The 12855-nt window shown below is 41.3% G+C and overlaps 1 protein-coding gene across 2 annotated transcripts in view; it reads right to left on the reverse strand.

The window, feature by feature from the left end:
- The window catches only part of NIPAL2 (NIPA like domain containing 2), a 99798-nt gene that overhangs the window by 26972 nt on the left and 59971 nt on the right, over positions 1-12855 (reverse strand). For both annotated transcript variants that reach the window (XM_021675756.2, XM_012455808.3), the window contains exon 5: positions 5295-5416. In XM_021675756.2, coding sequence (XP_021531431.1) covers positions 5295-5416 — 122 coding nt within the window. The remainder of the gene's footprint in view (positions 1-5294; positions 5417-12855) is intronic.

Genomic DNA, 12855 nt, shown 5'->3' on the forward strand with positions numbered 1-12855 from the left:
CGAAATGGCCATGACCAAGCCTGCCAAATAACATGAAGTAATTGAGACTTAGGGCTACATTTTCTAATGTGGGTTTTGCAGAACACATTTGCTCATAGGTATTACTCAACAAAAGGTCCTTCCGAGAAAAAGCCCTCGTGATCAAATAAGCCTGGGGCATGTAGGATTAACAAAATCAAACCTTTCTCATTCTTACAGGATGTCTAGCTTTCAACATGCTAACAGAGAGGATGAATTTCACAGGCCTTGTTATGCGGAATCTTTCTCACCTAGTTTGACCTTGAAAACCCTACTCTTTGTGTTTTGGCAAGGATGGGGATTGCCCTTCTGTGGCAGACAGGCCGGGAAAGGCTGTTTTAGTGCGTGAGTGAAGGGCACTTTATTCTTCTCTGGCTGGTAGACACTGAGCTTCTCAAATCTTACTTCCTTTCTTTTCTGTACCAGATCAGAGGGAAAGCTCCTGGGCCTTGTCTCTGTGAGGCTTCCATTTAATGTAAGCCTTGAAGGAAAAACAGACTTCCGTCTGGGGCAGGCAAACACACAAGACAAGGGGTTGATGTGAGCTAGTGGGTGCTGCAATATTATAATTCCTTTTGTGAGAAATATAAAACGTATTCAGGCTTATACATATTTTAGAAGTTATTTGATCAGTCCTGAAAGCCAATTCAGGTGCTCTTATTTATACTTGGTATAATACATAGAATTAGATGACTGATATGTCAAAGAATAGTCTTAATTACTGTAATTATTATCTTTGCAGTCAGGGCTTGCAGAAAAGCACAGAATTTGCCACATCTGAGGATTAAATATTACTTAGGTGTTTAACAATTTAAACCAAACTTCAGCTCACGATCTTTGTATAAAATTCATCACTACTAGAGTCTTTAGAGATGCAATTGGGTAATGGATTAAATTACAAATGAATATAATATAGACCTTTTCCCCTTAGAGTCTAATGCCAACAGTGTTATTTCAAATGTGACTTTATTAAAGGTTTATTTTATGCTATGTTTTAAATACCTGGAATTATTTACATTTTTCTCTGTGGTATTTACTTTCAAATATACTTTCTTTATCTTAATATGATTTTTCAGATATATGGGTTTCTCCCAGAACTTTAAAATTCCTGCTATGGGAATTCCTCTCTCTAAGCTTGGTGTCTCATCACCACCTTAATGGATAAGTGAATAAATGAATGAATATGTTTATTTTAAGAGCTGACTTTGGAAAAATGCCCAACTGCAATTAATCTCAGTACTTTTTGTGGAAATATACAGTATAATGAAAAGTAGTTTGGATCTCTTCAAATGTTTTCTCTGGGGTTAAAACAATACAAGATACATCATCATTAAACAATGCTGTTTATTCCAGGAAATAAGTCTTGATGCATCTTTAATATACAAAGAATTTAACTCAGGCCATTAATTTTCTGGTTTCAGGCTATGTGACCCTTTTCTTAGCTAGATGAAGAATTTATTTTGTCTCTAGGCAAAGAGTTATAATTTGTTGGTAAGGCCTCAAGTCTGGACTATCAAGAAATTTTCAGTAAAGTATAAAAAACAGAAGTAAATCACAGAGATTAGAACTCCTTCTAGTGCTTATCACTGACTGATGAAAGCTGTGATAATTAAAAAACTGAATGTGGCATAGAAGCAGGAAGATAAATGGGGCGGGGGGTTGGCACAAAGTATGACACACCCGAGGAAGGCGATCTGAGTTGGGATGCTCTATCTTTATTATTATTATTTTTATTATACTTTAATTTCTGGGGTACATGTGCAGAACGTGCAGGTTTGTTACATAGGTATACATGTGCCATGGTGGTTTGCTGCATCCATCACCCCCTCCTCTAGGTATTTCTCCTAATGCTATCTGTTGCCTATCTTCCCACCCCTGCTATCCCTCCCCTAGCCCCCCACCCCCTGACAGGCCCCAGTGTGTGATGTTCCCCTTCCCGTGTCCATGTGTTCTCATTGTTCAACTCCCACTTATGAGTGAGAACATGCAGTGTTTGATTTTCTGTTCTTGTGTCAGTTTGCTGAGAATGATGGAAGCCCAATCTTAAAGTCTGAAGGAGGGCAGGGGTGAGGGGAAGAGGTAGGAAGTGACAGCACCAGGATAGAGATAAGGCCTATGAAAATGGATTGCAGGGCCATAACATATGAGGATCAGGGCTTTAAATAAGCAGGACACTAGGACTGATGGCCTGATTGACTCATTGATCAACCAATACAAGTTCATGTCCTGAAGAAGTGTAGGGTCTTCTGGAATAAAACAGGCAAGTAAATAGATAAAGAGGTCCAATCTGAGCCATGCCCATGAGGGTGTTTTCAGGGGTCATAAGGAAATGGGGCTGTGGGTCAAAGGAGGTAGGGGAGGCAAACGGATACAACAGCACTGTGTTATGTAGCTGGAGGGGGCTTACAGGTCAGATTTGTTTATTAGGAGGAGCTTGTAGCCAGTATTGATGATGAACATCAGGGGAGGCAGCCTTCTTAAAAGGCTGCTGATACACTCCAAGCAAGAGATGATGGAAGCCTGAATTAATGCAATGGGAATGGGAATGTGAAAAGGGGGCCAAGTTCAAGAGACTTTACATTTCCAGCAGGATCAGGGGTATGAGTGAGGAATGGGGATGAAGGAGGAGTCTTGTGTAGCTTAGGTTTCCAGTATGGGAGGCTGACATGGAAGAGAAGAGAGAGTTTGAGGGGGAAGATAGTTCAGTTTTTGATATGCTACATTTGAGGAAACTATGGGAGGTCCAGGCAGGGATGAGTAATAAGTAAACAGATGAGAATATAGATCTAGAGCTCAGGAGGGGCCTGGGAAGGAGAGGTGGGTCTGCATTAGGAAGTCTTTAAAAAGGATGCTGGTGGATGGGCAATTGGATTCTTTTAGAAGACCTGGGAAGAGGGTGCAGCATGAGTGGAAGCAAGGCAGAGAAAGAGGAGATGCTCAAGAGCCCAGCATGGATTAGTGAGAGAGGAAGAAGAGAAATGGAAAACATCTGGAGGAAGCAAGGAGGAGAAAGTTTCCAGAAGATAATGGGCCAGGGAGTAAATGCTGCATAAGGTTCAAGAAGAATCAGGACCAAAAAAAAGCAATTCCTTTGACAATTCACAGAGAGGGATTTACTTCTCCAGACTTCTCCACCCTCACTCGCCACTCCTAGCCCCATTCCTGTTGGAAATGTACAGCCTCTTGAACTTGGTCCTTTTCTACATGCCCATTCCCATTCCCATTGCATTAATTCAGGCTTCCACCATCTCTTGCTTGGACCGTCTCAGCAGCCTCTTAACAAGGCTTCCTCTCCTGCTGTGCATCGTCAACACTGTAGCTACAAGCTCCTCCTAATAAACAAATCTGACCCATGAGCCCCCTCCAGCCACATAACACAGTGCTGTTGTATCTGTCTTCTGTTCCCTCTGCCAGCAAAGTCCCCTGCCTCCTTTGACCCACAGCCCCATCCACAGATTGGAATGAGGGAAGAGTTAGTGGGAGCTGAGGAAGTGGACAGGGCCAACAAAAGTAGACTATTTGAGGACATTTTTGGTAGTAAATGGCAGGAGGGAAATGGGACAGCTTATTGAAAGGGTGTGTAGTATATGAGAATTTTTTTTTTTTAAACAGAGAAACCTAAGTATCTTCATAGGGCAAGAGAAAGGAGTAGAAAAGGAAACGAAAGTGAAAAGATCTGTAAATATTTGTGTTCTAGTGGTCAGAATACACATTAGAAATGGTAGGATATATATAATTCTTGTCATATGCACTAGGAACTGCTTCAGTCATGTACTTAGAGCAAATGTCACCAGTAAACATGTCTCTGTAAATGCCAATGTCACACTTTTCAATACTAGGCATATAAGGTAGGATCATACTATTTTAATGGCATACTGTTTTAATGGCAGAGGGCTAGACCAGTTAGTTTTTTGAGGTCACTTCTAATCCTAAAAATGTCTAGTTCTGTGTGCTTTGATTCTTTCTTTTTTTTTTTTGTCTTGAGACAGGGTCTCACTCTGTCACCCAGGCTGGAGTGCAGAGCTGCGATCATGGCTCGCTGCGATCGTGGCTCACTGCAGCCTTGACTTCCTGGGCTCAAGATCCTCTCATCTCAGCCTCCCAAGTAGCTGGGACTGCAGGTGCCTACCACCATGCCTGGCTAATTTTTAAAATTATTTGTAGAGATGAGGTCTTGCCGTGTTGCCAGACTGGTCTCAAACTCCTGGACTCAAGTGATTCTCCCACCTTGGTTTCCCAAAGTGTTGGGTTACAGATGCACGCCGCCATGCTCAGCCTTATTCTTTTTATTGATTTCACAACTATTTTACCAAACCAGTTCTTGGTTAAATGCTCAGCTAGACTATCCCTGCTTTCTTTTTATTACCTGCCCTTCGTAGAATATTATTATTCCCTAATCTATACCAACTTCTATGCATATCAACCCTTTCGATCATATTCTCTTTATACCTACAGATACAGCCACTGCATTAAATGAGATATCCCAGTTAATGCCTTCACATTTATCTATCAGCTCATTTCATTTTTTTTTTTTTTTTTTTTTTGAGATGGACTTTCACTCTTGTTGCCCAGGTTGGAGTGCAATGGTGAGATCTTGGCTCACTGCAACCTCCGCCTCCCAGGTTCAAGCAATTCTCCTGTCTCAGCCTCCCTGGTAGCTGGATTTACAGGTGTGTACTGCCACTCCCAGCTACTTTTTGCATTTTTGGTAGAGATGGGGTTTCACCATGTTGGCCAGGCTGGTTCTGAACTCCTGACCTCAAGTAATCTGTCTGCCCTGGCCTCCCAAAGTGCTGGGATTACAGCCATGAGCCACCATCCCCAGCCTCATTTCATTCTTTTACGTATCTCTCGGCATTGTAGTACTATTGTGTGCTCCTCTCAGACAATCTATCTGTGTCGTTGATCTCAACAAGGACTTTTTTGAAGAGAACTTCTATTTTGAATCAAGTTCAGTAAAGCAAAATGTGTTAAGTATTGTCCCTTCAACTTGGAAGGGAATGTTTTGTTTTACTCTGAGTTGTCCTAAAACATGTTGCTCTGGAACTTGCTGGATTAATTGATGTGGAAATTTTTCCAGGAAAGGATATCTGGGAAACTAAGGGTGCTTCTGTTGCTGACTTAGTACTTCAAATACCTTGGTATTGGTCAAATACATTTATATCTTAATAAGAAATTAGCACTGGTAAGGAAAAGATTATGTTCTCTAATATCTGCATGTGCCAGTGGACTAGATAATATAGCTTCGGGGACAATAAAATACTTAGAATTCTTACCATATAGATCAGGAACTGCCATCCGACAAAGTAATACTGTACTGTTCTTGCTGAGATCGCCTGAGTTATATTTGGAGCAAAGCTCACCAGTAAATATGTTCCTGCAAATGCCAGTGTCATACCTTTAAATAAAATTGAAAAAAAAAACAAAAACAAATTGAAGCCAACCTAAAGCTTTTTGTTGATGCAGACATTGCCTGGAGACTGAGCCTTACTTGTAAAAGTGCCAATCAGCCTTTCCTATTACAATCTGTTTTATCAAACCATCCCTGGATAGCATCCCACATTCACCTGAAGGCATTCCCTTTACAGGGGAATAGAGCCAGGGGATGGATGGGGCAGGGCATAACTTCCCATTTTTCTCTGTTGTTCTGGATGAATCCCGGCCTTTTCAGGGAAGCTTTCACCAAAGATTGGGAAGATCAGAGTATGTGCTATGAAGACGTGAAAACACATCCCAAGCTGACTATTTCCACATGGGCCAGTAAGTGCATGATGGATCTAGACAGCACAGCCCAGAGGACAGGGAAGCCCATCACATGATGATCTGCGCTACGCTCACTCATCTCGGGAGCCTTCAAGCACACTCAGGTGATTTAATAATTTGAAACTCTGGTAATGAGCATCTTTAATCACTGCCATTTATTGGAGTCCTTATAGCAGCAATAACAAAGGTGAATGCTGACTTTGCTGTGGAGTTTAATTAATCCAACCTAGAATATAGAATTCCAAGGTTAGTTTAGTAAAATAAAAATAAAATAGGAACCACATCATAAACCTATGTAAGGAGTATGTTACTGCCATGGGTTTAGCATTACGCAAAACGACAGAAAGGAATGTATGTGGGAGCGAGGCCACTGAAGGAGGGGTGAAAGGAGGATGTGCCCTTCCAAATAACATTGAAAACTACTTATTTATATATAATTAGCAGTCTGAAAAAAGACACCCTGATATAAGTAGCGTATTTTGGATGGCACACTTGAAAGCGTAATTCAACTTGTTTCACCACTGAGGTCAGTGCTATTGTGGATATAATTTATAACCAGCATTGACTCCAACCTGAAACAATTTGGTTTGTCTACAAAGTCTCACAATTTGAAGGCACTCACTTCCTGTTCCTCTTACCCAAATGACTTAGGTTTTGAACTCTTGTTCCTGGAAACAAGTAGCATTTGATTTTTCACAAAAGCTAGACAACAGCAATTCAGGGTATCGTAGAAGCTACAAGGAAGTTTCCTCTAATGTAACAATTTATTCTGTAACACTTGGTGAAGACAGATTATATGCAACCTTTAAAGCTATTTCTAATGAGAACTTTAAAAACAAAAACCAATATACATTATTAAACACTGTAATAAAAACTAATAATAAAACCATATATAAGAACTTGGGGGAAAATTATTGGTCAGTTATGTCTTTTCTTTAGGAAAAAATTACATAATTGTTCAAAAGTAGGTTCCTAGGAGGAAGAGATTCAAAAAAACTGTTTTCTAAACTTGGTATGGTAAAGTAGCATGAATTCATTTAATATACTTTAAAATGTCTCAGAGACTTCTGTTTCTTTTGTGAAATCCAAATTTCTAGTTATATCAAGCTCCTCTATCAGACACTTCTTTATCTCTTCTAATAGTATCTAGTTTCAATTAACCTTCTCGTATTTAAATTTAGTTTTGAGTAGTCAACATGTGTATATGGCAAAATTCCAACAATACACAAGGTGATCAGTGAAAAGTTAAATCTCACCCACCCTGATGGCTCACTAGTTTTCCTCCTCAAAGTTAACTACCACCACTAGTTCCCAAGGTTTTCTTTTCAGAGGTGTTTTATATGCATGTGTGTTTAAGTGTGCATGAATTTTATTTTTTTATGTAAAGAATTGCATATTATATAAAGTTTTCTGCATCTTGCTTTTTTTTTCCTACTTAGAACATCTTGGAGGACATTTCACATGAGTATATGCGGTCTACTAATATTCTATCTCATGGAAGTAATATTGTTACTGAACAACTTTCCAATATTGTCCCTGTTTCACATCCTGACATATCCCTCCATTTCAAATCCATGTCCGCATTTGCCTTCCATGCCTGTCCCTACTAATGTATATCTTCGTTGCATTTCTTTTTTAAAAATTTTTAATTTTTAAAGAGATTAAAACAGAAAATTTTTATTTTTTGTGGGTATGTAGTAGGTGTATATATTTATGGGGTGTATTTCACTGCATTTCAAAACTTTTTTAAAAAATAAAATGGCTGATGCTTTGCAGTTATATTTTCTTTCTTTTTTTTTTTTTTGTTTGAAACAGAGTCTTGCTCTGTCGCCCAGGCTAGAGTACAGTGGTGTGATCTTGGCTTACCGTGACCTCTTTTTCCTGGGTTCAAGCGATTCTCCTGCCTCATTCTCCTGAGTAGTGGGATTACAAGCATGTGCTACCATGTCCAGCTAATTTTTGTATTTTTAGTAGAGACAGGGTTTCACCACAGTGGCCAGGCTGGTCTCTAACTCTTGACCTCAGGTGATCTGCCTGCCTCTACCTCCTAACATTCTGGGATTACAGGCGTGAGCCATCGCGCCTGGCTACAATTATACTTTCTAAGACCCTTTCACATATATTATTTCATTTGGGCCTCACATCACTGTGCATTTGCTAAGTAAATCTCTGTCAGTTCAGCGGGTCACACATTCTTCTTAATAATTTTTAATTCAGCTACCTGCAATAATTACAAAGGCAGTTCTGGATAGCTGCTGCCAGTTGTATGCTTGTTTATTTGGTGTCATTTATATTTAAGTGATTTACTGTCCCCTTTATGAGTTGTATGCATAGTTTTCATAAGTGTTAAAAAGTGTTAAAGATCGTCATTTGCACTTCCTTAAATAAATTCCTTTTAAATTTATTTCTATTTCACCTTTTGCTAAAAGTGGTATGAGACATCAGTTCCTGCTATTTTTATTTCAGTAAAGCTACCTATATTCCTTCTTTTGAAAGACACAGATTTCTGACTTAGGAAACTTGTTAGTTTACCTTCTGCTGGCCCATTTGCCAAAAGGAGTAATCTGAACCTGTAAGATCCTCTGAGAAGCCTGCTGCCAGATGTATTGGAGCTCTCTTGTGTGTTATTTGTTTCTTTTCTCTTGCTGCTTTTAGGATTCTTTCTTTATCCTTGACCTTCGGGAATTTGATGATTAAATGCCTTGGCGTAGGCTTCTTTGGGTTAAATCTGCTTGGTGTTCTATAACCTTGGACACGAATATTGATGTCTTTCTCTAGGTTTGGGAAGTTCTCTGTTATTATCCCTTTGTGTAAACTTTCTACTCCTGTCTCTCCCTCTACCCCCTCTTTAAGGCCAATGACTCTTAGATTTGTTCTTTTGAGACTATTTTCTAGATCATGTAAGCATGCTCCATTCCTTTTTATTCTTTTTTTTTTTTTTTTTTTTTTGGTCTCCTTTGACTGTATTTTCAAATGGCCTGTTTTTAACCTCACTAATTCTTTCTTCTGCTTGATAATTTATGCTGCTAAAAGACTCTGATGCATTCTTCGGTATGTCAGTTGCATTTTTCAGCTCCAGAATTTCTGCTTGATCCTTTTGAATTATTTCAATTTCTTTGTTAAATTTATCTGACAGGATTCAGAATTTCTTCTCTGTGTTATCTTGAATTTATTTGAGTTTCCTCAAAACAGCTATTTAAATTCTCTGTCTGGAAGGTCACATATCCCTGCCTCTCCAGGGTTGGCCCCGGTGCCTTATTTAGTTTGTTTGGTGAGCTCATGTTTTCCTGGATGGTCTTGATGCTTGTGAATGTTTGTCAGTGTCTGGGCTTTGAGGAATTAGATATTTATTGTAGTCTTTGCAGTCAGGGCTTCTTTGTACCCATCCTTCTTTGGAAGGCTTTCTGCGTATTTTAAGGGATTTGGGTGTTGTGATCTAAGTTTTTGGTCACTGTAGCCATATCTACATTAGGGAGCACTCCAAGGCCAGTAATGCTGTTCTTGCAGATTTGTAGAGGTACCACCTTGGTGGTCTTGGATAAGATCTGGATGAATTATCTTGATTACCAGGCAGAGACTCTTGTTCTCTTCTGTTACTTTCTCCCAAACAGAGTCAGTCTCTCTCTCTCTCTCTCTCCACCCGCCCCCCCCACCCCGCCCATCTCTCTTTCTCTCTCTTGAACTGCCTGGAGCTGGGGCGAGGGGTGGGATGACACAATCACTCCTGCGGCCACTCCTACTAGGACTGCATTAGGTAAGACCTGAAGCCAGCATTGGATCTTGCCCAAGGCCAGCTGTATCCACTGCCTGGCTACCGCCTATGTTTGCTCAAGGCCCTAGGGCTCTACAATCAGCAGGTGGCAGAGCCAGCCAGGCTCATGTCCTTCCCTTCAGGATGACAAGTTCCCCTGGGCCCTGAGTGGGTCCAGAGATGCTGTCCAGAAGTCAGGCCTGGAGTCAGAAACCTTAGAAATGTACCTGGTGTTCCATTCTTCTGCAGCTAAGCTGACACCAAAACCACAAGACAAAGTCTTCCTACTTGTCCCTCTTCTTTCCCCAGGCAGAGGAGTCTCTCCTCTGTCCACCACCATCAAGTACTGCCAGGGTATTGCCAATAGTCACCTAAGGTCCAAAGGCTCTTCACTCAGCTTATGCTGAATGCTGCCAGGCCTGCCACTACCCTTCAGGGAAGTGGGCTCTCCTGTGGTTCAGGGTAGGTCTAGAAATGCCATCTAAGAGCCAAGACCTGGAATCAGGGACCCCAAGAGCACCCTTGGTGCTCTACCTGCACCTGTGGCCAAGCTGCAAGACAAAATGCTTTTTATTCATTCATCTCTTTTTCTTAAGTAGGAGTCCTTCCCCATAGCCACCACAGCTGTGAATATGCTGGGCCACACCTGAGGCTAACATGTCTCTGAGTCTCATCCAAGGCTCACAGTGATTTGCAGAGCATGAGTACTGTCTGGCTATCACTGCGGATTACGCAGGGCCCAAATGCTCTTTAGTTAGCAGGTGATGAAGCCTTTTTGGACTAGGTCCTTCCCTTTCTGGCCCAGGGTGTGTCAAGAAATGTCATCCAGGAGCTAGGGCCTAGAATGGGGGCCTCAGGTCTCTGACTAATACTCTATCCTACTGTGGCTGAGCTGGTATCCAAGTTGCAAGACAAAGTCCTCTTTATCGTCTCTCCTTGCCTCAAGGGGAAGAAAGGAGGCTGCGGGGGGAGTGGCGCCTGCGCTCCCTTGTCTGCCCAGCTGGTGTCTCACTGGATCGGATACCCTTCAAGTCCACTGGTTCCAATCCTAACACAGCACCAGGACTTGCCTAGGAGTTGCAGTTCTTATGGCCTAGACAGCCTTTCAAGTTTATTTAGGACCCCAGAGCCTTTTAGCTTGTGGTGGCAAGGCTTGCCAAAACTCAAGTTCACACCTGTGGGGTGGTAGATTTCTCTCTGGATAGAGCTGGTCTAAACGCTCCCTCTGTGGCCATCAGCTGAGTTCTACCCAGTGTTGGCAGCACTGAGTTCCAGTGCAAAGTCCTGTAATCACGGTGCTCTTCTTCCTCAAGTGCTCAGATTCTCTGTGCCACATGGCCACTGCTGGAGGATGTGGGAAAGGTGGTGTTGGTGATTCAAGACTGTCCTTCTTACCCTCTTCAGTGCGCTTTTGGCAATATGAAGTTAACATCAGGTACTGTGATTGCCACCTGAGTTTTGGTTCTTACGAAGGTGCTGTTTTTTGTGTAGATAGTTGTAAAATTTGGTGTTCCTGCAGGGAGGACGATTGGTAGAGGCTTCTATTCAGCCATCTTGCTCCACCTCCTTTGTCTGGACATGTCAAGTTCCGAAAGATAGCAGGGTATCACCAACATGTTCCTCACCCAGGAAAATGTTACATTTTAGGTCAAGACTTGGATCCCAGAAGTCTAATCCAAACGGAAACTGCCCCCACAAAATTCACATTTCACTGCTACTTGCTACCTGGAAGAGCTTAGGCAAGTTATTTACTCCATTGTGACTCAGTTTCCTCATCTCTAGGAACAAATTAAGTCATCATACTTGCTAAATCCCAGGAATTTGGCTCTGCAAGAGGCCAGTCTAGGGAACAGAATATGTTTCAAAGCTCACTGAGAGGCCAGATGTGACAGTGGACCCTGGACAGATGCATCTCAGGATGCTGACTGCCTGCCATGAGCCAATGGCTATCTGAGTTAAGCTTAAAGATTAATCCAAAATTGTATCTCTAATATTACAGCCTCAGGATGATCAGGGACCATCATTGGGGCTGTCTCTAAGGATATAACCCAATTTGAGAATGGAAGGGATGGGCAGGAAGGAATTGGCTGGTGTTTTCTGAATCCTAACAAAGACATCTCCCTGTTGGTTTTCAAAGAAAACAGAAAGAAGGCCATGACGTAACTAACAGACATAACAAAGTAGAAGGAAAAAATAGCAGTCCTATGTTTGCTACCCACAGCTAGCCTCAGGAAACTAGTGCACAGAGTCCCAAGATCTGGATATTGGAGGGGACATAAAACAGCAGCCAGACAGCTGTGGGTAAGCTGCAGGTAAAAGCCAATGTCTAGACGCTAGATGCTACCCACAGTACAGGCATGGGATGCCATCCTCTGCCCTCATGCCCAAACCTGCAGCAAATACATTTTCTTATCAAATACAACGCAAGTCACTTAAAAGTCTGTAATTGTCTGGTGGGAATCTTAGATTTAGTTTGATAACATACACAAATATCAAATAAGACCTCTTCCTATATAAACTTGATATTTGTGCAAAACAGGTAAACAAGCAAATCCCTGCTCTCTATAATAGATACACTAGTTATACTGGGAGGGCATATGCCATGGGAAAGTAATCTTTTTCGTTTTAAATAGAGACACAGTCTCACTCTGTTGCCCGTGCTGGAGTACAGTGATGCAATCATAGCTCACTGTGGCCTCAAATTCCTGGGCTCAAGTGATATTTTCATCTTGGCCTCCCAAGTAGCTGGAACTACAGGCATGTACCACCGTGATTGGTTAATTTTTTAATTTTTATTTTTGTAGAGATAGGGTCTGGCCATGTTGCCCAGGCAGGTCTCAAACTCCTGGTCTCAAGCAGTCCTCCCACCTTGGCTTCCTAAAGTTCTGGAATTACATGTGTGAGCCACTATGCCCAGTCAGTGATAATTTTTTTCAGGCAATGTTGTTAAAATTATTGAGTCCATAGACATGTAAGGCTGACATGAGTGTTATGGCATAATCAGTAGCATGCTAAAATGTGATGATAATGATAACTATAATAGTGATAATACTTATAAGCACAGTTCCAAATGTTTTATATATAACTAATTTAATCCTTACAACAAATCTGTGAAAATGATTTACCTTTGTGTTATTACACTGTTACAATTTATACTATACATAAGTTGTATAGTATATGACATATGATATGAATACTATATAACATATACTCCTACTGTTACCATCTACATTTGACAAATGAGGAAATTGAGCCACAGAAGAAATAACTATTTCGCCTGGGATTTTCCAGCTAAGAAGAGGAGGGCTGGGATTGGAACCTAG

This window comes from Aotus nancymaae, unplaced genomic scaffold (genome assembly GCF_030222135.1).
Source record: "Aotus nancymaae isolate 86718 unplaced genomic scaffold, 86718_ANA_hifiasm-v0.15.2.pri h1tg000036l, whole genome shotgun sequence".
Taxonomy (NCBI): Eukaryota; Metazoa; Chordata; class Mammalia; order Primates; family Aotidae; genus Aotus; species Aotus nancymaae.